We start from the raw sequence: 25,107 nt of genomic DNA, 5'->3' as shown, positions 1-25,107 counted from the left end.
TTGCTCGTACAGCGACACTTTATGGACAGAAGTGCTGTTTCGTTTCTGTGGAAAGTTGCACTAAAGAGATAAGGTGGGCAACCCCTATATGTTACTATAATATTATCCACAATGGCGCTAAAAACTCCCTACTCCCTAAGTAGCAAACTGTGTGACAAATCCTACTGTCGCTAATTAGAATAATTATATTAACAAAGTAAGTGTTCGCACTATTAGAAGTAGACAATACAATTGCCACCAGTAAATAAGCCCTATGTAATGCAAGTCACAGATTAACAATATACAACTTTAGCCTGCTAGTACAAATATACAATAAAAACCCTTTCTTTGTTAACTCCTATATCTATAGGAGAGCAAACATTTTTTTTTATTATTTTAATTCCATCTAAAACCAAGTAATGTGCACAATGTCCAGCAGATTTTCAATTAATTCTCAGCAGTTGCACAATTAAGAGGATGGTCTATTTAGACTGCAGTCACGGTTTCGCGCTCACACTTATTCAGCCTGCAGTCATAGTTTCATAGTGTGTATTTATTACTTGCTACCTGATTGTGTGTTGTCGAATCCAGTTAGTTCATTCACGATCCCGGTGTGTTTCTGACAAATAGGTGGTCCGTAATGTAAGGTGTAGCAGGGCTTCTCAAAACGGCAGTTCAGGATCTGGATCTGCCAGTCTGTGGTGGCGCCCCGGACAGCGGCGAACATCCGATGGAAGCGCTGATCATTTGAGATCAAAGTAGATTCAATCATTGGTGGAGTAGAGCGTAGTGTGACGTCACGTTACTGCTACAACTCCTGGAGTGATTTGGGCTTCAATGCAACATGTTTCGGAAACTACATTTTCTCCCTCATGAATACATCCATTAGGTGATTTTAACCCAATATATAGCTCCCATATCCAGCCACAAGTAGATCCTTGGATAATTCACTGTAAGGCAAAAAACTCAATCTCGCTGTTTAAACTTTAGGTTTTAATGTGTCTAATTAAAATATCCACCAGCTTTCCACCTGTGACATACGTTTAACATAATCGCTGTCTCACCAGTTTTCTTCTACTTTTTGTATTGCCCACAATTTAGTGCCCTATAGTATACCCCCATGCTTCATAGCATAATGTTTAGATAAAGCATGATTCCCATATTTTCTCTTTTTATTACGTAGATGTTAATTTATGCGTATGTTCATTGGGCGTTTGGTCTTGCCAACATATCTCTTGTTACAAGGGCACTCGATGCAATAAATTACCCCCTTGGTGCCACATGTAATATGGTCCAGAATGCTAAATTTTTCATCACCTTTAAAAAATCCTTTCTTTTTTTTTTTTAGGACGCAATAGGCGGCATACTTTGCACTTAGTTTTGAAAAGCCCTGCTACACCTCACATTATGGACCACCTATTTGTCAGAAACACAGCGAGAACATGCAATTGTGGTGGGCCACTGGGGAGGCGCCAGACATTGCAGAAGGTCCAGCTGGGGTATGTAGTCTCACTGGCAGCAGATAATGATGTCAAAGTAGCTGAAGTGGGTCACTAGACCCCTCAACACTTCCCTTGTGTCCACAACAATTTCAAAGACGGGAGTTGGCACTTGTGGATGGTATAGGACCCCCCGGGCGGGGGCACTTCTGTAACTGTGGTGTCTGGGTGCAGGTTTTGGAGTGCCCGTGATGTTTGTGCAATCTCAAGCAGCCAGACATGCAGGTGAACTTGTAAACATAACAATTTTACTGAAGGAGGTAACGGGGTACAGTCTCTCTTACAGGCAAAGTTCACAGTATATTGTGCATATGAAAGTAATGGTTTTCTCCTCATGAGACAAACGAGGTTATGGCCTCTCAGGGCAGCTGGAGCAGAGTTCTCTTCACTTGCTAGTAGAGGAAATGCTATATGCAAGAAATATTACAATGATGGAGGGACCTTCACAGATTGGCTCTCTGTGGAAATACACTAAAGTATGGCTGTACTCAGTTTTTAGCCCACTGCTCCCTCTCTCAGGGGGTAGGTTTAAACAAAGTTGGTGGTGTGGCAGCCACGTGTATCTGGTCCTGGCTGGAAGCAAAACAGGATAACCAGCATGCAGGAGAGCCCATGTGCAGCGTTATCTCTCCTGATTGGAAGACGCTTCACGCTTTTTGTGAAGGAGGTTATGTGAGGAAAAATGACCCCCCAGCGTGGACTGGCATTGAAGAACTCTTCTCTGAGGGAATAGTGTCTCGCTTGAACCGCCCCCAACTGGTTTGTACCAGTGCTCAATCAGTGTGTGCCCTGAGCTGGGAGGCTCCTCCCAGCCATTTCTATGGCAGCTTGTTGTGAGGAGAATAATCACTTAGCTTTCATATGCACACATTGGCCAGTAGATGGCAGGAAAGTACAATTTACAATGCAATGTATTATATCCCCTAACTCAGTACCCACAATGGAACAAATCTACTGCCACACGACAACTGTCTTATTTAGCAGCAGTAGAACGGGTACCGCGATACCACACAATGAACTAACTGGACTCAACAACACACAGCCATATACCAGGTATTTAATACACACTTTGAATAAGTGTGAGCACGAAACCGTGATTGCAGTCTAAATAGATGCGATCCCATCCTTTTTATTGAGCAACCGCTGAGTATTAATTGAAAATCTGCTGGACATTGTGAACATTACTTGTTTTTTTATTAATATCTTTATTGAATTTTTCAAAGTGAACAAAACATAAACATAACTACTATTTACTACAATGATACATAAAAGAAAGGAACAAGGGAAAGAAGGAAATCTAGCTTATTAGTTTTAAATGGCATGAAAAAATGTTTGCACTCCTATTGATACAGGAGCTAACATAGAAAGGAGATTTTTATTGTATATTTGTACTAGTAGGATAAAGTTGTATATTGCTAATCTGTGACTTGCATTATACAGGCTTTATTTACTTATATGGTTTGTGGCAATTGTATTGTCTATTTCTAATTGCGCAAACATTTACTTTGGTAATATATGCCCTATAAGTACTTGCTTTATATGACACTAGATGGTGGCCCGATTCTAACGCATCGGGTATTCTAGAATATGTATGCGGCCGACCGGGAGCTATCAGCAGAGCGGTGTTTCAATTTGGTGCCAAAATCGCTGATTGGTCACAGCCAGCAGAAGTATCCCGACCGGCAGCGCCGCTTTCCAGTCCTCCCTTCACACTTGCCTTCGGGAGATCAGCGGCCGTTGATCTCCCGACAGTAGCCTCATGGAGGGCAGCGGCGCCGCCGGTCGGGGTCATCTCCCGGCTGCATCGCAGCTGACCTCCGTGCGGCAGATGAGCCGCTAACGGCCGCCATCTTTTTCTGAAATCCCGCGTCGCTGATTGGCTGCGGCCGGACCAATCAGCGACGCGGGATTTCCTGGACAGAAGGACAGACAGACGGGATAAGATGATTATATATATTAGATATGTTAATTGGAATCTGTTAGCACAGAATGACTCTTCAAACCAAGCCAAGGCGATCAGTGCATCATGGTGTGGGCAATCATTTATATACACCTTCCCACCTGCTTGGTCTCCATCCATCTCCTCTCTTCTCAGGCCTTATAAATAGAGATCAGCGTTGTTCTACTCGAACTGTTCGCCAATCTCAAATTCGAGCTGTTTTGGGCGGTGTTCGAGCCGTTCGGCGAACACGAACAATTTGAGAAAAATTCGGCTGTTCGAGGTTATGTTCGATAACTGTTCGTGCACCAAAATCATAACTGGATTTTTTCTCAGTAATGATGAAAATTAATGTTAATACGCAGTTTGAGTGTACAGCGGGGTGGGGGGAGGGGCAGGGGATGGATCTCTGCAGGAACAATGAAGATCTCCATTTTTTTTTTCTCTTTCCCGCATTTGCAGTGGGGAGGTGCAATCTGTCAGCCTATCAGCAGCGCACATGTAGCACCCTGAGGACTCGGCTGCTACAGGGGTATTGCACCTCACTCCAGAGGTGTGGTATTCCACTCCCGGGTAAGGATGGAGTGTGGGACTGAGCTCAGTAGGCTGCATGCACTACATACATCCCATTTCCGGGGGACAGAACTACGGTACTCCCACCAGTATATGTGCAGGTACGACAGCGTCTGTCCCTGGCTGGAGTGGGAGGGGGGTGGAACATCCCAGTAGTGTAGGGGCAGATAGGGGGAGTAGTCTGGGTAAAGCTAGGAGCTCATTGGGTGCTAGTCACCTGGGCTCACACATAGAGGGAGGTATATAAGGTGGGCACCATCTTAGATCAGGGTTCAGTTCAGGCAGGAGGAGAAGAGGAGAAGAGTTCAGCCAGGAGGGCTGACAGGGAGCTGTGGCTCCGGCTGGGCCCAGCTCCAGAGCCAAGCCTGCAGAGGAGAGAGGAGAAAGAAGGACCCAGAGAGAAAGACAGAGGGAACCCCAAGAACCCAGAAACAGACCAGAAAGGGTGAAGGGTTGGCGGACACGGGTACCGGAACCCGAACTGGTGGAGGCCACTTATCCTCAGCCAGGAACCGGAGGTCGTGGTCAAGATTTGCCACGACCCTCACCAAATCCACCAGAAAGGCACACCAAGCATAGGGTCAGGGAACCCAGAGGAGGTTTGACCACTAAGAGACCCGAGGGAGCCGGCCAAAGGTGGATCCCTGGTGGGAACGGCCAGAGACAGAGAGAGAGAAGGGAGCTCAGGACCACGCTTCAGAACTGCCTGGGGGTTAGCCGAGTCCAGGACCTGGTGGACGCAGCACGGCTCGGGTGGTCACTCAAGGCCAGAGTGACTGAGAGAACACTTGTGAGTAAAACCCCTGAAACTGCATCTCCTGACTCTGACTCTTCTTACTGACCGTCACAACCCCCATCATCTTCACCTGCTGCCCTGAGGCCATACCCCTCCCGTTGGGGGTTATACCACCACGCTGCACATCCTTATACACCTGGCCTCAGTGGACTGTTCTGCAGCGGCGGCTTCAAAGCCGCACTCAACGGGTGGCGTAGTCGATCAAGTTAACATCTACTGCCATAGACTGCCACTTAGTTTGACACCCTGGGCACGGACCGGGTCACCGCCACAAGGACTACTACCCCTACCCAGATCCGGCTCCGGGTTTCCCCTGAACATGGCCCAGGGGGCGCGTCACACACACAGAGCGAAGTGCTTTTTTTCACACAAGCAAGGGCATGTGTCATTGGCAGTGTATGTCACATGTCCTTGCCCTATAAGACCAAGCCATTTTCCCCGTCGACACCATTTTCTCACTGCTGCAGCTGCGTGTTAGACGGCACCGCTGTTGCTGTGTGCTCTATACCTTGTTAATTTCAAGCCAATTTTCGCACAAATCTACAGATAGCTTGGGAGTAGGGAATAGTTGTGATTGCAGTCCTTTTAAGGACTAGGTTACAGCATTTCCTACGACTTTTATCAGGCAGGTCTGTGCTCTTAAATAGATAGATTGTGGGAGTAAAGACTAATTGTAATTGGAGTCCTTTTCAGGACTAGGTTACATCAGTTCCTATCAGTTTTTGCCAGGCAGGTCTGTGCCAGTGCTGTGCAAGTTTTTTTCACAGCATTTGGCTGAATCTAGCAAAGCTAATCCTTTCTGGCCTATTGCAGAGTGTGTTAGTCAGTGGAGTAGTCTATCTGTGTTGCAAGATATACCACCTGTGTATAGAATACCAATTTTTTTACTGCACCTAGTGAAGTAAAATCTTTTGGGCATAGCATCATTCTATTAGTCCATCTATACTGACCTCCATCAGGTTGCAAATTGAATATAATTTTTTTCTGCATCTAGCTCTGAAAAAATATTGGGCTTCTAGCTGTGTGTGGGACTTGTTGTACTAGTCCATCTATACTGACCTCCATCAGGTTGCAAACTGCATATATTTTTTTCTTCATCTACCTCTGAAAAAATATTGGGCTTCTAGCTGTGTGTGGGACTTGTTCTATTAATCCATCTATACAGACCTCCATCAGGTTGCAAACTGAATATATTTTTTTCTGCATCTACCTCTGAAAAAATATTTGGCCTTCTAGCTGTGTGTGGGACTTGTTCTATTAGTCCATCTATACTGACCTCCATAAGGTTGCAAACTGAATATAATTTTTTTCTGCATCTACCTCTGAAAAAATATTTGGCCTTCTAGCTGTGTGTGGGACTTGTTCTATTAGTCCATCTATACTGACCTCCATAAGGTTGCAAACTGAATATAATTTTTTTCTGCATCTACCTCTGACAAAATATTTGGCCTTCTAGCTGTGTGTGGGACTTGTTCTATTAGTCCATCTATACTGACCTCCATAAGGTTGCAAACTGAATATAATTTTTTTCTGCATCTACCTCTGAAAAAATATTTGGCCTTCTAGCTGTGTGTGGGACTTGTTCTATTAGTCCATCTATACTGACCTCCATAAGGTTGCAAACTGAATATAATTTTTTTCTGCATCTACCTCTGAAAAAATATTTGGCCTTCTAGCTGTGTGTGGGACTTGTTCTATTAGTCCATCTATACTGACCTCCATAAGGTGGCAAACTGAATATAATTTTTTTCTGCATCTAACTCTGAAAAAATATTTGGCCTTCTAGCTGTGTGTGGGACTTGTTCTATTAGTCCATCTATACTGACCTCCATCAGGTTGCAAATTGAATATAATTTTTTTCTGCATCTAGCTCTGAAAAAATATTGGGCTTCTAGCTGTGTGTGGGACTTGTTGTACTAGTCCATCTATACTGACCTCCATCAGGTTGCAAACTGCATATATTTTTTTCTTCATCTACCTCTGAAAAAATATTGGGCTTCTAGCTGTGTGTGGGACTTGTTCTATTAATCCATCTATACAGACCTCCATCAGGTTGCAAACTGAATATATTTTTTTCTGCATCTAACTCTGAAAAAATATTGGGCTTCTAGCTGTGTGTGGGACTTGTTCTATTAATCCATCTATACAGACCTCCATCAGGTTGCAAACTGAATATATCTTTTTCTGCATCTACCTCTGAAAAAATATTGGGCTTCTAGCTGTGTGTGGGACTTGTTGTATTAGTCCATCTATACTGACCTCCATAAGGTTGCAAACTGAATATAATTTTTTTCTGCATCTACCTCTGACAAAATATTTGGCCTTCTAGCTGTGTGTGGGACTTGTTCTATTAGTCCATCTATACTGACCTCCATAAGGTTGCAAACTGAATATAATTTTTTTCTGCATCTACCTCTGAAAAAATATTTGGCCTTCTAGCTGTGTGTGGGACTTGTTCTATTAGTCCATCTATACAGACCTCCATCAGGTTGCAAATTGAATATAATTTTTTTCTGCATCTAACCCAGCCAATAGTTTTGGCCTAATACCACAGTTTGGCCACTCAGCTCTGCTCGGTTCCCATCCATTGTTTTTTTGTGCAAACAACTCCAGAGTTGTGAATTAGTTAACCACCAAAATGAGTGGAAAAAGGCCTGCTGCTGGTGGAAAGGGGAATAGGCGTGTTGGGAAGGGGAAAAAAGGTTGTGTCCGTGGGGTAGGTGTTAAAGCAACAGTAACATCTGCAGAAGAAAGACCATCTTCCAGCCAAACTAAAATGTCTACTTCTTTTAGCGGACAATGTGATAAGATCCCTTTCTTACGGCCACGCCAATCGCTACAAATTCCAGATGAGGCACAAAAACAGCAGGTGCTTCAACGGATATCAAGTGCTCCTTTAAGTGGGCTCTCCTCCACATCAACTTCAACATCACAAATACTCCAGTCCTCAAAGGTGTCACCCCAATCGCACTTGCTTCCTCACAGCTCCCAAATCTCCAGCTGCCCGTCTGAGTATGAGGTAGAACAGATGGTTGAGTCTGCAGAGCTGTTTACTCATACTATAGCCTGGGAATCAGAGGTCGACTCCAGCACTTCTGTGAATCCAGACGAGGAAATGATCTGCACTGATGCCCAGAATCTTTATGAGTCGGATCCAGGACCAGACGCAGAAGGTTCTGACCATAATGTAGACCCTCATTCCCAAACTGTAACTCCTGTTGGTGGAGACAATGAGGAAGACGATGATAAGACTCAAATACCTGATTGGAGCGACAACTTTAGTTTTTTGTCAGGGCAGGAACAGGTTGGCTCTGAGGACGACGGGTGTGATAGCGCACAGGGTGATGATGATGAGGTTGGAGATCCCACTTACTGTCAACCCACAGTCAGCCAAGAGATGAGGTCAGCAGAGGAGGTGGAGGAAGATGCTAGTGACGATGAGGTCAGGATGCGCCTTCCTGGACAGAGACAGTACTGGAAGCACGTCAACAACTGCATCCTCAAACACAACTCTGCCTCTCACCACAAGTCGTGGTGGCTCTTCAGGTCGCATGGGTGCTAAGCCTTGCATAGCCTGGGCATTTTTTCAGATCGATAAAGATGACCCAACTCGTGTTATCTGTAACATTTGTCAGCAAAAGCTAAGTAGAGGCCAAAAAATACATAGTTTGAGTACTTCATGCATGAACCGGCACATGGACATGAAGCATAAGTTGCAGTGGGAAGCTCAGTGTGGTACAATGCGGCCTAGCCGGCCGGGCCAACCACCGTCTGCCATATCTTGTGCATCCGCGGCCTCTTCATCCTCTGTGACTGGGGGGACAGCAGTCACACCTGTTTTGGGGCACAGACCTGCCACCTCTTTACCCGCAACAGCCATCGTGATTGGCAGGTCATCATTTTCTTTGGAGGTGGTAACACCAGCTGGTGTTGAGCGCTGTCCGACATCGATAGCACCACCTTTGGGTCAAGGCAACCTAACATGTCCGCCTGCATCTTCCTCACAGACCGGCAGTTTGCCGGGGACACCCTTATCAACCCCGTCTAAGCACAATAGCCAGCCCTCGGTCCCTCAGATGTGGACAAGTAAAAGACCATTTCCTCCTAGCCATGAGAAAGCTAAGAGGTTGAATTTCACCATCTGCAAGCTCTTGGCTACAGAAATGCTGCCTTTCCGCCTGGTGGACACAGAGGATTTTCGAGACCTTATGTCCGTCGCAGTGCCCCAGTACCAGATGCCCAGTCGGCACTACTTCTCAAAGAAAGGTGTGCCTGCGCTCCACCAGCATGTCGCACACAACATCACCACTTCTTTGAGAAACTCTGTGTGTGACAGGGTGCATTTCACCACAGACACTTGGACGAGTAGGCATGGACAGGGGCGTTACATGTCGCTGACTGGGCACTGGGTAACTATGGTGACAGCAGGACAAGGGGCTGCTGTCCAAGTCTTGCCATCCCCACGAGTTGTGCGTCAATCCTCTTTATGTCAAAGTTCCTCCACTGCTTCTGCCTCCTCAACCTCCTCTAGGTCCTCCACCTGCACCCAAAGCCTGTCTGGTCATGCCACAAGCTTTCTAACTGCGCAGAAGGGATCCTCCACACCTCCTTACTATGCTGGCAGTAGGGCTCAACGTCATCAGGCGGTTTTTACATTGAAATGTCTGGGAAATGTGAGTCACACAGCTGAGGAGTTGTGGTCAGCTCTGGAGAACCAATTTCATGAATGGTTGTCTCCACTGGACCTGAAACCAGGGAAGACCGTGTGCGACAATGCTGCAAACCTGGGTGCGGCCCTTCGCCGGGGCAATGTCACACACGTGCCTTGTATGGCTCACGTGTTGAACCTGGTTGTCCAGCAATTTTTAGCCCACTATCCCAGACTAGATGGCCTTCTGCAGAGGGCACGGTCGCTGTGTGCTCACTTCCGCTGTTCGCATCCCGCAGCTCAGCGACTTGCATCTCTACAGAAGTCGTTGGGCCTGCCACTTCACCGGCTAAAATGCGATGTGCCTACCCGGTGGAATTCAACTCTGCACATGTTGCAGTGACTGTGGCATCACCGACAAGCCCTGGTGCAATACGTTCTGACGTATAGCCTGGGCCAACGAGATTCAGAGGTGGGGCAAATCACGCTGGAGGAGTGGTCTCAGATCAGGGACCTATGCACCCTTCTGCACAGTTTTGAAATGGCGACGAAGATGTTTAGTGCTGACGATGCCATTATCAGCATGACTATTCCGGTGATTTACATGCTGGAGCACATGTTAAACAGAATTCGGAGTCAGGTGGTGGCACAAGAGGAGGTGGAGGAAGTAGAGGAGGAGGAGTTGTATGCGGAAGGGCTAACATCTGCAAGGTCCAGACGGTCGGCAGCACCAAGGCGGCAGGCATGTGAGGGTGGGGGAGATGGTTTTACCAGGGCGCATGGTAGCAGCCAAACTAGTGAGGAAGGTGCAGGAGCCCAGGAAGAAGTGGAGGACGAACTGATGGAAAACTCATCAGATGAGGGAGACCTTGATCACATTTCTGTTGTGCGAGGTTGGGGGGAGAGGACAGAGGAAGGAAGCATGATTGTTACCTCGCCACCAACACAACAGGGACTTGGTGCTCCTGGATGCGCAACACACATGAGTGCCTTCTTGCTGCACTACCTGCAACATGACCCTCGAATTGTGAGAATTAGAAATAATCCTGACTACTGGGTTGCCACACTGTTAGATCCCCGGTACAAAAGTAAATTTGCAGAAATTATTCCTGCCATAGAAAGGGATGCACGCATGCAGGAGTATCAGCAGAGACTGTTGCAGAATCTTCCATGTACTTTTCCACAAAATACCAGTGGTGCACGTAGTGAATCTCACAGTTCCAACTTGCCAACCGTGGGACCGTCAAGTGTTCAGCACTCAAACCGTAACAGAACCACAGTATCTGCTGGTAACATCAATTTTGCGGAATCATTTCACCACTTTTTTAGCCCATCCTTTGCAAGGCCACAGGAGACAAGAAGTCTGACACATAGTCAACGCCTAGAGACGATGGTACAGGAGTATCTCCAAGTAAACATTGAAGCCACGACTGTGTCACTGGACCCTTGCTCTTTTTGGGCTTCCAATCTGGATAAATGGCCGGAGCTAGCCACTTACGCCTTGGAGATCTTGTCATGCCCCGCAGCCAGCGTTCTGTCTGAACGTGTGTTCAGCGCTGCTGGTGGTGTGCTGACAGATAAGCGCACGCGGCTCTCCACTGATAATGTAGACAGACTCACGTTCATAAAGATGAACAAATCATGGATCCGAAACGACTTTTCTACCCCTGTGTCATCCTGGGGAGAGTAAAAGCTTGATGATTGGTTAAAATCACCCTACCAACCGTTTTAAGCTTTCAAATTACTAATCATGTTTATCTGTATCTTGGCTGGAAAATAATTTGGGCTTTGTAGCAGTGTGCAGCACTGATTCTATTAGGCCATCTATAATAAGCTCCACCAGATTTAAAATTACTAATCATGTTTATCTGTATCTTGACTGGAAAATAATTTGGGCTTTGTAGCAGTGTGCAGCACTGATCCTATTAGGCCATCTATACTAAAGCTTCACCAGATTTAAAATTAATAATAATTTTTAGCTGCATCTAGCCCGGAAAATAATTTTGGGGCTCCGAGATGCGCAAGACACATAAGTGCCTTCTTGCTGCACTACCTGCAGCATGACCCTCATATTGTCAGAATTCGAAGTAATCATGACTACTGGGTTGCCACACTCTTAGATCCCCCAAACTTTTCGATCAACCTTTTCATTTTAATAAAGACCAAAAAAATGGTCATTTTTGAAATTATAAGCATTAGCAGGTTGTTAGAAACTGAAATCAAACAGTTTTCAACTCAAAACTTTATTCTAGGTGATGTTACATTTTCACATAGGACCCCTTGTTCGAAAGGAGCTTCTGAACTCTCTCGTCCATTGAATTTGTCGGGTTTTGGATGGTTTCTGCTTCAATTGTTTTGCATGAGGACAGAATACCCTCCCAGAGCTGTTGCTTAGATGTGAACTGCCTCCCGCCATCATAGACACTCCTTTTAATAATGCTCCAAAGGTTCTGAATGGGGTAGAGGTCAGGGGAGCATGGGGGTCACACCATAAGTTTGTCCCCTTTTATGCCCATATCAGCCAGAGATGCAGATGTTTTATGTGCAGCATGAGATGGTGCATTATCATGCAGAAAAATGATCTTGCTGTGAAATACACGGTTCTTCTTCTTGAACCATGGCAGGAAGTGCTGTTTGAGAAAATCCACATACATTATGGAGTTCGTCTTTAGCGCCTTCAGGGATCCTAAAGGGGCCGACAATCTCTCTCCCCATGATTCCAGCCCAAAACATTATTCCACCTCCTCCTTGTTGGCGCTGTAGCCGTGTTTGCGTGGGGTGTCCATCAACCAGCCATCCTCCACTCCATCCATCTGGACCATCGAGCACTGCACGGCACTCATCCGTGAGCAAAACAGTTTTGAAATCAGTCTTCATGTAATGTTTGGCCCACTGGAGCCGTTTCTGCTTGTGTGAAGTGGATAGAGGAGGTCGACAGGATGGCGTATGCACAGCTGCAAACCTCTGAAGGACCCTGCATCTTGTTGTTCGGGGGACGTTTGAGGCACAAGCAGCTTCAAAAACTTGTCTGCTGCTATGACAAGGCTTTTTTGCCGCTGCTCTTTCAACCTGACGTAATTGCCTGTAGGAAAGAGTCCTCAATTTGCCCTTATCAGCACGCACACGTGTGTACTGTGAATCAGCTACATACTTCTTGATTGCCAAGACACTTCATCCTGATCATCGCACAATGTTGATTGTAGTCATGCCTTGACCTAAACACTACACAATTTGTTGCTTCTCAGCAGCCGACACATCCTTTTTCTTTCCCATTTTGGCAGAAAATGTAGGCTGCTTAATAATGTGAGAGAGCCTTCTTAAGTAGTCTTGCCCTTCATTGGACACACCTGCCAAACTAATTAGCACAGGTGTCTGCAATTGCTTACAGTGATATAAAGAGCCCTGACACACGTCACCATCAATGAGTTTAACTGACAAACAAACAAATTCTTCCCGTATCACTCCTAAACACTTTTTGCATAATAATTTGGAACGCAGTGTACATGTGCTTTTCCACAAAACACCAGTGGTTCACGTAGTGAATCTTACAGTTCTAACTTGCCAACCGTGGTCTGTATGGAGTTGTTCAATAAAGGGCCCAAAATTAAGATAACATAGATGGGAGAGGTCTCTATGAATAGGAATTCCTAAGTATTTGATAACCTGTGAGGGCTAGGCAAAGGGAAAGTTGGACTGGATGGAATCCTATATGGATTTGGGGAGGGAGACATCGAGGGCCTCAGACTTCGCTGCATTGATTTTAAAATTTGACCATGTAACAAAGTGATCTATTTCAGCCATAACAGCATGGATGGATATATGTGATTGAGTGATATATACTAGGACATCATCAGCAATTAGAGAGCACTTGTACTCGGTGCCTCCCACCTCAATCCACCTAATATTGGGGTTATGGCGAATTGATGAGAGCAGGTGCTCCGTCACTAGGATGTATAAGAGAGGGGACAGAGGACATCCCTGCCTTGTCCCATTGGTGATTGTGAAAGGTGATGAAAATGTTCTGACGCACCCCCTGGGCCTTGGGACACCCGGAGCCGGACCCTTTTTGGTGGATGCTGGTGGTTGTAGTCTTCGTGGCGGCGACCCGGTTCCGTGGCTCAGGGTGGTCAAACCAGTGGCGGAACTATTTATGTGGTTTTGATGTTTAAATGTCCGACTACGCCACCCGTGGATTGCGGTCAGAGTAAACCGCCGCTACAGGGCAGACCGCTGAGGCTGGTGTTGTGGGTGCAGCAGAGCGTAGCATAACTCCCCACGGGAGGAGTATAGCCTCAGGGCAGTGTATGCGGAGGATGGGGGTGATGGTGCAGGGCAGCAGCAGTAACGACACGGAGTCAGTGATGCAGTTCAGGGCCTTTACTCACAGTTCTTATTATCCAGACCACGTCTGCAGGTAACGGCTGCCCACGTCGTACTGTGCTCACCAGGTGAGGGGCTCAGACAACTCCCAGATAACTTTGGAGCGCTTCACAGGACCCCCTTTGTGTGTCCTTTGTCTGGCCTTTCTTACCAACACTTCTGTCCGGCTGCCTCGGGCCTCCTCTTGGTAAACTTGGCGCCAGTTTCCCTGACCCTATGTGGTGCCTTCCTAGCGGGTGTAGCGAGGGGCTGCGCCGCATAAAATGTCAGAGCCTCCGGTTTCTAGCTGAGGGTCGTTTCCTGCCTCCACTAGTTCGGGGACCGGTCTCCCCCTTTGGCCTGACCCCTCCACGCAGGTGGATTCGGGCGTGCAGTGGCGACTCGCCCGTCCGCACCCCTGGGATCCCTTCATTCCTCATTCCTGGAGCCTTCTCCGCTCCTCTTCCTTCCTTCTCCCTCTTGCAGGCCTGGGCCTCTGTTACTAGGCCCGCCTCCGGAGCAGAGCTCATGCAGAGCCCCTGCTCCCTGCCACTTCTGCTCAGACTTCTCTGCACTGAACTAAGATGGTGCCCACCTTTTATACTCCCTTCTCAATGCACCCAGGAACTGCTTCCTCCCTGCTCCTGCACTACAGGGTTCCCCTTCCTCAGTGTTCCCTCCCCCCACTCCAGCCAGGGACAGGGACTGTCGTGCCCATCTCAGGGGCATATTGGTCGCCCTGCCCCACGGCAATGTGGTGTAATGCATGCAGGTGTCGGGTCCTGATCCACACTCCATCCTTACCTGAGAGTGAGATATCACACCTCTGGGTGAGGTGCAATACGTCTGTAGCAACCGAGCCCTCAGGGTGCTACAGTTCCATTTATCTTCAGCCTAGGTGACGTATTGTGATACAGGGCCGTGATTTTGGCTATAAAAGGGTCCCCTAGACCCCTACCCCAAGCTTTTTAAGAGAATCATATATGGCGTGCCAGGAGACTCTATGGAATGCTTTCTCAGCATCCAACGAGAGTATCTACTTACAAATTTTTAACTGCATCTAGCCCAGGAAATACTTTGTGCCTAGTAGCAGTGTCTGCTAGTCAGCGGATTATCCCGGCTGTTAAGCAAGCTACACCACCTGTAGTTTGGACACTTAATTTTTTCAAAGGAAATGCTTCGGGACCACGGGATATTCAGTGAAGAGCATCAGGAGGCACCCCAAGGCATAGGGGCTGGGACTGGCAGTAGGATGCCTTGCGGTGGACAGCCGAGCTCGATCCTTATAAAAGCTTTTTAACTGCAGCAGCTTTAGTGGACGCTACTGAAGCTGGAATTACGCGGCTGCTGGCATGAGACTTGCCCTCCAATAGATCCTTGTAAATGGATTTAAAGTGTATTCATTCAAATTAGAGAGACAATTTAAATTAAAAAACTTAGAGCTGCCTCCACCACAGGGGGGCTCACTCGACCCACCAGCGGACAGGCACCAGTATTGGGAGAGGGGGGCTGGCCGTCAGGGTTCACCGCGGCTCTGGCACAAACCCGGCGACACGGAGGTGGCACGGGCAGGAGAGGACTGAACGTGTCGGCTTCTCACTTTTTGGATTTTAGAAGGGCATGACATGCCTATATCTGTGTCTCCCCCTCCTTTTACTCCTCCACCTCTTTTCTTTTCTCATGACTATATGTACTTGTCACTTTTCCATGTGTTAGTTGTGTCTTCTGAGCAGTTTGTCAGCTTTTGGACACCTTTGAAGGTGTTTTCTATGTGTTTCTATGTGTTTTTGTTTGCCTGCCATTGGTTTTAACGGTGTTCGAAGGTGTTCGACGAACAGTTCGACGAACAGTTCGGCGAACACACGGATGTTCGACTAACCGAACCGAACTCGAACACTACGGGGGTGGCTCAGCACTACTTATAAAGCCAAAGCTGTCAATCAAAGAAGAGGAGGAAAAACAAGCAGGTGAGAAGGAGTAGTTAAATGATTGCCCATACCTGATGCACTGAGCGCCTGTACTTGGTTTGAACAGTCATTCTGTGCTGATAGAGTCCCTTTAATCAATTAATTCTTTTTTTTCACTTAGTCTCATTGATACAGGTGTATATAATCCAACCATGTAGTCTTACTTTACAAACATTTGGGAAAAAATGGGTTGTTCCAAAGAGCTCACTGGAATAGGATTCCACCACTGCCACAAGTCAGTCCAGAAAATGTATTCCCTCCTAAATATTCCATGATCAATTGTAAGTGGTATTATTGAAAGTAGAAACATTTATCCACCAGAGCAGCTCAATCACAAGTGGAGATAATTGAGAAGAGTAGACAATTGTTGAGGCACATAGTGTTTTTTGTCGCCAACGTTCTGTAGACTCAATAAGTACAGAGTCCCAAACCTTCTGTGGCATTAACATCAGCACAAAAACTTTCAACAGCCAAACAACTGCATGCAAGCTTTACATCACAAAGCACAATGCCAAACATTTGATATAGTTGTGTAAAGCACACCACCACTGGACTCTGGAGCAGTGGAAACAAATTCTGTGAATGATGAATCATGGCAGCCAGATGGACAAGTCTGGGATTGCCAGGAGACCGCTACCTGCCTGACTGCATTGTGCCAACTATAAAGCATTGTGGTCGAGGGATCATGCTATGGGGTTGTTTTTCAGGGGTTGACCTAGGTCTACTAGTTCCAGTGAAGAGACATCTCAATCCTTCAGTACACCAAGACTTTTTGGACAATTGTAGCTTCCAGTTTTGTAGAAACAGTTTGGTATAGGTCCTTTTCTGTTCACGCATGACTGTGCACTAATACACAAAACAAGGTCTATAAGGGCATGGTTTGGTGAGTTTGGTGTGGCAGAACATAAGCAGCATGCACAAAGCCCAGACTTCAACCTCTGGGATGGACTAGAAAGAAGATCGGGAGCCGGTCTCTCTTGTCCTACACCATTGTCTGACCTCACAAATGTTCTTCTGGATGAACAGACAAAAATTCTTGCAGACACAATCCAAAATCCTGTAGAAAGCCTCAAGAAAAGTGCAACTGTTTTAGCTGTAGGGGCAGACCAACGCCACATTAATGACTATGGATATACAATGGGATGACATAATATCCTATAATTGTCATGTGTAGGCTTCCCAATACTTTTGTCCATATCATGTATTTCTCATTCCAAAACACTGTGTGTGAAGTCACCCTAAAAGTTTTATTGAGTGTAAAAAAAGATACAAAAGCCTACAAGTTATAATCTTCAACACTAGTAGTTTAGAAGTTGCAAACTTAAAATAATGTTGTGCTGTATTAAGGTGCTAAAGAAGGATTTTCAATTACAGCAATTAACATGTCTTATAAATATCTTTAAAAAAGTTGCAAAATTGTTATGGGTGGTTACCATTCCAATGAAAATAATGAAAATTCACAGGAGGTGCACTGATTTAGGTATATCATTAGATCGTTTTAAGAACTAAATGCCTTTATGGAACATATGTAATTAGCAGTTACTGAACTGTATTAACAGCTAAGAGCAAAGATCAACAATTCCAGCATCCACAAGTTGCTGGACTGAGGCAGTAAAAAAAAAGATAAAAAATACCTAAGTTATATTATTATAGAGCCCTCAGAAAATACGTTTAGCATGCAACTAAAAATAATACTGCTCCCCCTGTGCAAGATTGCAAGGTAGGTAAAATGTATATAAATGTCTGATAGGTACGAGACTCAACTCTGAGGTCCGAGGTCTGCTAACCTCCAATCCACCACTGAGGTGGCCACCACAAAGACACACAGATGAATATGGAGGCTAGCGTCCATATCCAAGGCTTTCTCCATGCTAATCAAAGTCCATTAAGGACACAGACAATCAAGCTTGGCTAGGTTGTATCCATAATTCATTTCCAGTATTATAAATGGTTCATGGCCTGAAGGGACAATGCAAGGCAAAGGGAATCCATGTGTCATGTCCCACCCTTCAAGTCCTATACGAGGAATAACACAGCTGTATCACTATTTAATTTTTAATACCCATGTAACAAACAGCATTTTCAGTGGCTTCTTTTGAGTGGAGGGGATCAAAATCTTCAAAAATATAAATTTTATTTCTACAGAAAAATATTGAAAAGTCAAAAAAATGATGATTTGTTTTCCACCATTTTCATTATATTTTTGGGGTCAGTGATATAGTTCTTTTTTTGGTTTTCAAAACATATCAAGCTGAAAGTATGGTATTTTCCTGGCATTTTCTCCATAGACTTAAAAACACCAGAAAAAAATTATTGTAAAATATGCCAAAAAATAATTGTTGATTATAGGCTGGAAGGACAAAAGAGCACAAGATAACCAGATAACAGGCGTTTTTGTGCTGCGGTACCTACTCACCTGGTAACGTGATGAGAAAGCACAAATAGCTCAGAAACAAGGGTCCGGCTGTTGCTGCTCCACTAGTTGGCAGATCCAACGTAGAAATCAATTGGTAAATAAATGTCTAAATTCCTTTCTGGACATTCTCATTTACTGAGACCCCAGCAGCGCAGCATAACCGCTTCTCCACATCAATTAAAAAATAAGTGTTGTCACCTGGCTTTAGGATCCACCGACCGTTTAGTAGACCACTCATTGGTATAAATGTTCACTAGCCATTTAGAAAAGATGTCATCTAAACAACACCTTTCACTTGCCGTTAATATGTAATTTATTATTTAACCTGGTCTATAAGCTGCTGTTGCCCTGAATCTGCCATTGTGGCTGCTTTTTTTGTGTTCCTGTATTTCTCCATTCCTGAGATATGGTGCCCTCTTTATTATATGCAAAGCTGGTCTTGATAGCCAAGAGGGTGTTGTCCTCAAGAAGATGCCCATTTAGAAGAGTTGAGGAACACACCTTTGGCTGACAAGGCCAAATTTATATATAATATATGGACATATCTCAGAAACAGAGCGACACAGGCACAAAAACAACTTCAGATTTAGAAGAACCACGGCATTTAGACTAAGTAAAATAACTATATATTTATGGCAAGTGACAGATCCTCTTTAAATATGAAGCACCGTTAAGAAAATAATATATTAGTTCAGTCAAAATAATTGCATTACGAAAATACCAACATTCAAGACAAACCAGTCATAAATCATTGTCTCATGGTTTAAATGGGTCACGTTGGGGACTAGCTTTTAGTGATGTCATCCATATTAAAAGATAAGCAGAGAAGTTATTTTTCTGCCTGTATTGATAAGGCTCAGACACAATTACACATTGCCTACCTCTTCTTCCAACCAGCTATGTGAAACTTGAAGCAATTCTTCCTAGCAACATTAAACAAGAATTTATTCCATCAATTCACCATAACTTTCCCAAATTAGAATGTTCCACTTGGCAATGAAGCGTATATGTTATTAAGTGTGTCCTGTTCCTCCGGTGATGAGTGCACACATTCTGTAGGACTGCAGTAATTAAAATGTATTTAAATACCACAAAATTTAGCACCAGATTCGAACATCATCTGTGTTTCTATAATTGCTATACAGTTATCAAGAACACACACCACATTCTTTGCCAGAGGGAACAAGTGTAACAATCTGTTTAGGGCCTTCCCCTGGCAGCTAATGGGTTAAATCAATTATTTAAACAGCATTTCTTAAGCAGAAGCACATGTTTGCACTCCAGTCACACCGGCGACTATCAACGTATGCCTGTCTGTTACCTGCAGTATGTATGTATCTGACAGATCTCGGAGGAGATTGTTTCTCCTTCAGCAGAATCAATTTGAGCAGAGGTCAGCAGAGCAGAGTTTCATTACAAGAGATGTAGAATGAAAAACCGACAAACATAATTGTGCATCATTAATTATCATTACCTGCTTCTCCCGGCTTTCCTGGGAATCCGGGAATCCCACTAGCTCCTTGGTCACCGTGTTCACCTTTCTCACCTACATATAAACATCTGCATTAACATTGTCACATAGCAAAGAACTCTTTCCCCCAACGACGGCATAAAGGGGAATATGACTACAGAGCTAGGGAAAATACAGTTACAGATAACACTATGAATATAAAGGACTAGCTGTAAGCTGATCAGGCCCTACATACCGTTATGTACTAACATATTACTGCAAATGTTCTCTTATTATAGGAGATCAGGACAAAAGTGTGCAAACTACAGTAAGCTGAAGTCTCATGCAGAAGAAGTGTTTTAAAGGGGACATCCAGGACTCTAAGAAAAAAAAGGCATGTAGTCGCTAACAGAGGCAACTACCTGTCTCTTGTACCCAGCGCCGGTCATTGACTGCTCCTGCTGGAGATTCAGCTGTTCTCTGTCAACAGAGCAGCATTTTATCTTCCTGTTGACAGGGCGGGACTACTGGTGTCATACTGATTGACAGCCGGCTTCCCCCAATTAGGCAGCAGAGAGCCAGCTGTCAATTAGCATGACACCAGTAGTCCCGCCCTGTCAACAGGAAGAGAAAGCACTGCTCTGTTGACAGGGAGCAGCTGAATCTCTGGCAGGAGCAGTCAATGACCAGTGCCGGGAACAAGAGACAGGTAGTTGTCTCTGTTAAGCGACTACATGCCTTTTTTTTAAAGTCCTGGATATTCCCTTTAATAAAAAAAAAAAGAAATGAGATTCCATATTTTATTCTAAAATTAGCACTGTGAAGATGAAAGCTAGAACCTGATTTGTTGCAATAGACAAACTTCAACACTTTTGTTTGGTCAGTTATTCCCTTAGGTCATCAATATTGGTTCGGTATGGGATCCAGCTCTCAGCCAATCAGCCATCTGAAGGGATCACTAGGTAGGGTTCCTCCCATCCCTTTCATTGTTACACTGCTCCACATAGCACAACTTTATCATTTTATTAGTAATTGTCCTTGGTATTGCAGCTAAGTTCCTTTGAACTGAAATTTGAATGTACTCTGTCAGCACAAAATGACTGTTCAAACCATGTACAGGCGCTCAGCGACCCATTGGTGTGGCCAAACATTTAAGTGCACCTTCCCATCTACTTGTTTTCCTCCTATATCTGCCCTTCTCTGGCTCTATTCAGCTAGAGCTGTCAATCAAAGAAGAGGGGGGTAGGTGGGGTAGAGGTAAAACAAGTAGGGGGGAAGGTGTATTTAAACATTTGACCTCGCCATGATGCACCGAGCTCTTGGAGCTGGTTTGAACAGTTCTTCTGTCCCTTTAATTCACTTTTACAGCCATTTGTAGGATTATGGAGATATGCCTGGTAAAGGAAGATATGGACGAGCTGCATTGTCCTGTTGAACAACCTTTTGGTGGAGTCGCAGACATTCAAACCACCACTTATATAATATTGATGACCATTAAGCCATTAGTAATAGGCCATTAGTTTTAAGGAACTTGGAACCCCCTATAAGGGTCTTTATGACCAACAAGTACATCCAATATTTTGGAATAAAATGCAAAGCTGGCGATTTTCATAGTTATTGGACAAACTGGCAGGACATTTAAAGGGAACCGGTCATCAGATACAAGCTTTATGCCAGGGCAGCAAGAATCAAAGCCTGACTGCACGTTTACAGTCCGGTATATTTTACTCTGAGATGCTCTGGCGTTTCACAGAAAATATACTTTAAAGCACTATAGCCAGAGAATAAACTAATCTGGTATCGTGCCCAGCTGGCTCTTCCCAGCACCCATAGAACAGATTAACAGGTCTCTCCCATGGCGAGAAACCTGTCAGTCACCTGCAGCATTGCTGGGAGGCACCAGTTAGGGAAGAGCCAGGTTAGTCTAGTCTCCGACTATGATCACCCGCTGGATCTTTAAGGTATACTCTCTCTGAAATGATGGAGTGTTTCAATGTAAAATGTACCTGGCTGCAATTGTGCAGCCAGGATCTGATTCATGCTGCCCACAGTTTAGGCAACATGAATCAGATGACAGGTTCTCTTTAATTACCTACACTGTTACAGCTTTTGGTCAGTGGTCATTATCTTCTACGTAGAAAAAGGTTGTTTAGTTCGATAATTGTGTTTTTTATAGTGCCATGTTTAGTCTGATGGATCTTGTCATATTTTTATTTTGCATCAATCTGAGGCTTGGCTGCTTTTTCTGACTGTATAGTATAATGCCTGGGATACTGGGCAGTATAAGCACAGAACACTCTCCCTGCCCAGTAAATCAGATCAGTAGCTGCTGTATTGAAATATGTGGCCAATTTTTACTTTTTATTCCCGACTCTCTCCCTAGAATTCATGTCTTTTTGTTTGTTTTATTAATCTGTCATTCGGTTCCAGATGTACGGATCTTATTATTATCTAATCATGATTCTTGTCTCTAGGCTGCTCTGGATTATTACCGTGTGAGCACCTCCCCCTTGTAAAGACCAGAAGATTAGTGCTAAATAAAAAGGCCCATGTCTCTGGAGCCATTTAAAAAAAAAAAAGAAATACTCGGGAGCAACGGGAATAATATAAGAGCAAAACCTGGCCATTGTTGATTTGGTGACAGGTCTTCTTTTAATGGGATTTTGCTACCAAGATAATCATTCTAGAAGGTCATTGATGAGAGCAGAGATAAGAGTTCAGAAATTCTGACATTATAAATTGTTGATTCTTCCACATTTTAGCAGGAATGTAGTAAAAACGTATTTTTTTACCTTCACACCATTGTGGAGATACAGTTCACCAAAATTATTAAAATGATTGCCACCAAATATGGTAATTTTCTTAACATTCATCAGAGCCTGAACATTTATGGGCAATTTGCAGACCAATAGTTCATCATAATGTACAATTTCACCTGGTTTGGAGGTAGTAGTGGGCCTCCTTACGTCCTGGGTCCCTGTGCGACTGCACTAGGTGCATCAATGTCATGTCCACCTTTTGTTGTCAGCGTGGTCATGTGAGACAGATGAAGTCTCGGGTGATCACAGTGGCACAGTCCTAACCTTCTCAATAGGCATTTCATTTCGGTCAGAACTGTGGGCCTATAGTTTTTCCTCCATATGGCGCGGCCTTTTTATGATTGGACAACATCATAGAGGGTTGAAATTACACGCCCACAAAGCTCAAAGAAATGATCAATGATATGAAAATTATCAAAATAGGAAAAAATGTTATCTACATTCCTGCTACGATGTGCAGGAAGGTACAGTTTATAAAGCCAAAGGTCCTTTTTAAGCTGGCCATACATGTGAAATTGTTTGAAGATGAATGTTCGTTCGGCAGATAGATAGCTGTACAAAATACATGAGCACTCTGATCGGCCGAGCATTTATGTGTTTTCACACATATTTTCAGGAAACATCAGGTGGTTGACCAATCGCACTATAATTGGCAGGATCAGGCAACTTTCACCTAATGTGTATAAAGGGCTTTTACAACTTTTAGCCATCGGATGAGTTCACTGTCAAATTTACAGTTTATTCATTCTGCATCATTCTGTTTTTGCTCAATTGTTAGCACTGGTGCTTTTGCAGCCCTGGGATCCTGAGTTCAAATCCCACCAAGGACAACATCTACAAGGAGTTTGTATGTTCTCCCCGTGTTTGTGTGGGTTTCCTCTTGGTTCTGCAGTTTCCTCCCACACTCCAAAGACATACTGATAGGGAGATTTAGATTGTGAGCCCCAATGGGGACAGTGATTATAATGTTTGTTAAGTATTGTGTAATTAACCGTGCTGTATGAGCGAGTAAAATAAATAAATTAATAAAGCTAAAAATGCATGCATTTTAATGAAAAATGCCCACCCTCAAATTGTTCATATCTTTTAAAGTTTCAAGAGAATTGTGCAGTTTATAGTTATTTACCGAAGGTATATTATAAAAAGTGGTGGTAGTTGGAAGATGAGCAGGTTGCAGTTTTGTGATTTACTAACATGTCATATTACAAGAACCTTAATTTTTATCCCATTTTTCTCTTCCACTGAATTGGAGATAAATCAATATAATGTAATTTTCATACACCTTTGTCTCCTTTATAGCCCTTTGGGCCTGGGGGACCGGTGGCTCCATGTGGTCCTGGCAATCCTATGTCCCCAGTGTCTCCTTTGGGACCTGCAAAATACAAAGTGTTAAATATATCTGATAGACTCTTTTTTTCATTAAAGAAGGTGCAATTTATTTTGCTGACACTATCAATAGAATGAAAAGCCGCACTAGGATTAAAATTAACATAGTGGTTTTCAATGATAGAAAATCATCTGACAGTTCACATGCACTGTTAATGTCATTTGATCCAGTGGAATGAAATCAATATGTAGTCAAAATCACCTTCCAAAAGCAAGATCAAGAAACAAATAGCAGTCACCTTGAAGGATCCCACTCTAAGAACACCTCTGAATAGAATTTTGCATTTTTGATAAAAGGTTTGTTAAGATCAAGTATAAAGGCAGCTCCGGCATTGCAAATTGTCAATTGTACTAAGCAAATCACAGTAATTGTGTGACTAGTAATGACATTCCATATATTCCTAATCCTTATGCAATTAGGAATATAGATGTAGAAGCTGCCAACTTGATGGCTGCCACGTTACGTTAGTATTATAACTCGCCGCAGCACTCTACACTTTGCCCCGCGGCAGAATGTAAATGCCCAGATTCTCATAGCTGGTAGGAATAATAACGATGATGCTCAGACTCATTAGCAGAGAGGAAGAAATGGGAAGGAATGCTTTAGGTGTATATCTAATTTAGGGTATATGCAGAGCTATAATGACTGCCATTAGTGACTGTGCCTTTGTATGCCTTCAGTTGTATAAGGAGGCATATGGAGGATTGTGTCATCTGAAATTATATTACTGAGTGATGCTTCCATCAATATTCGTCCATTGCAATATAGTGCAAAAAAGATATATGCTCTATAACTGACGACACAAATAAAAGAGGGACCCTGTGTAAGCACAGAATATGGGCCCAGTGCTCTTCACATAGAGCGCTCCATTATCTACTGTGTCTCTAGCCATTCCCTTGTAATTGTGAGCCAAGAAATGTAATATTTGCATCCTTACATGCAATCTAATCAGTCAGAGTCTGCTTTAAAGGTGGCATTGGATCTCTTATGCTATTGGACTCCTGTGCAGATGCAAAGGTCACATCTATGGTATATGCCTACCTTATCTAGATAATGCCTTTTACTGAGCAGTACTTCAGGGAAGAGCACACACACCACCATACTGTAGTAAAATCCTTGCACCACTATAATATGGACCATTCCAGTGCTGTAGCCTGACTGGACTAGGCAGAGTAGCTTGTTAGTTCACCCCTGGCCTCCACGATTAAAGGCTTATGCCCTGCCAGAAGGGCTGTAACTATAGTGAATGCACGGGTTGCAGTCGCTCCTGGTCTC

General features: G+C 44.3%; 1 protein-coding gene across 1 annotated transcript in view; it reads right to left on the bottom strand.

Annotated features, from left to right (window-relative positions):
• OTOL1 (otolin 1) overlaps window positions 1–25,107 on the bottom strand; it is a 35,397-nt gene that overhangs the window by 2,413 nt on the left and 7,877 nt on the right. The window contains exons 2-3 of the mRNA XM_073674816.1: window positions 23,728–23,817; window positions 19,651–19,722 (exon numbers count right to left, since the gene is read on the bottom strand). Coding sequence (XP_073530917.1) covers window positions 19,651–19,722; window positions 23,728–23,817 — 162 coding nt within the window. The remainder of the gene's footprint in view (window positions 1–19,650; window positions 19,723–23,727; window positions 23,818–25,107) is intronic.

The sequence above is a fragment of the Phyllobates terribilis genome, unplaced genomic scaffold (assembly GCF_046119375.1).
Source record: "Phyllobates terribilis strain yellow unplaced genomic scaffold, ASM4611937v1 Scaffold_3__8_contigs__length_932513732, whole genome shotgun sequence".
Classification (NCBI taxonomy): Eukaryota; Metazoa; Chordata; class Amphibia; order Anura; family Dendrobatidae; genus Phyllobates; species Phyllobates terribilis.
The sequence above is the reverse complement of the archived record's forward strand: the minus strand, read 5'-3'. Positions and strand labels throughout refer to the sequence as shown.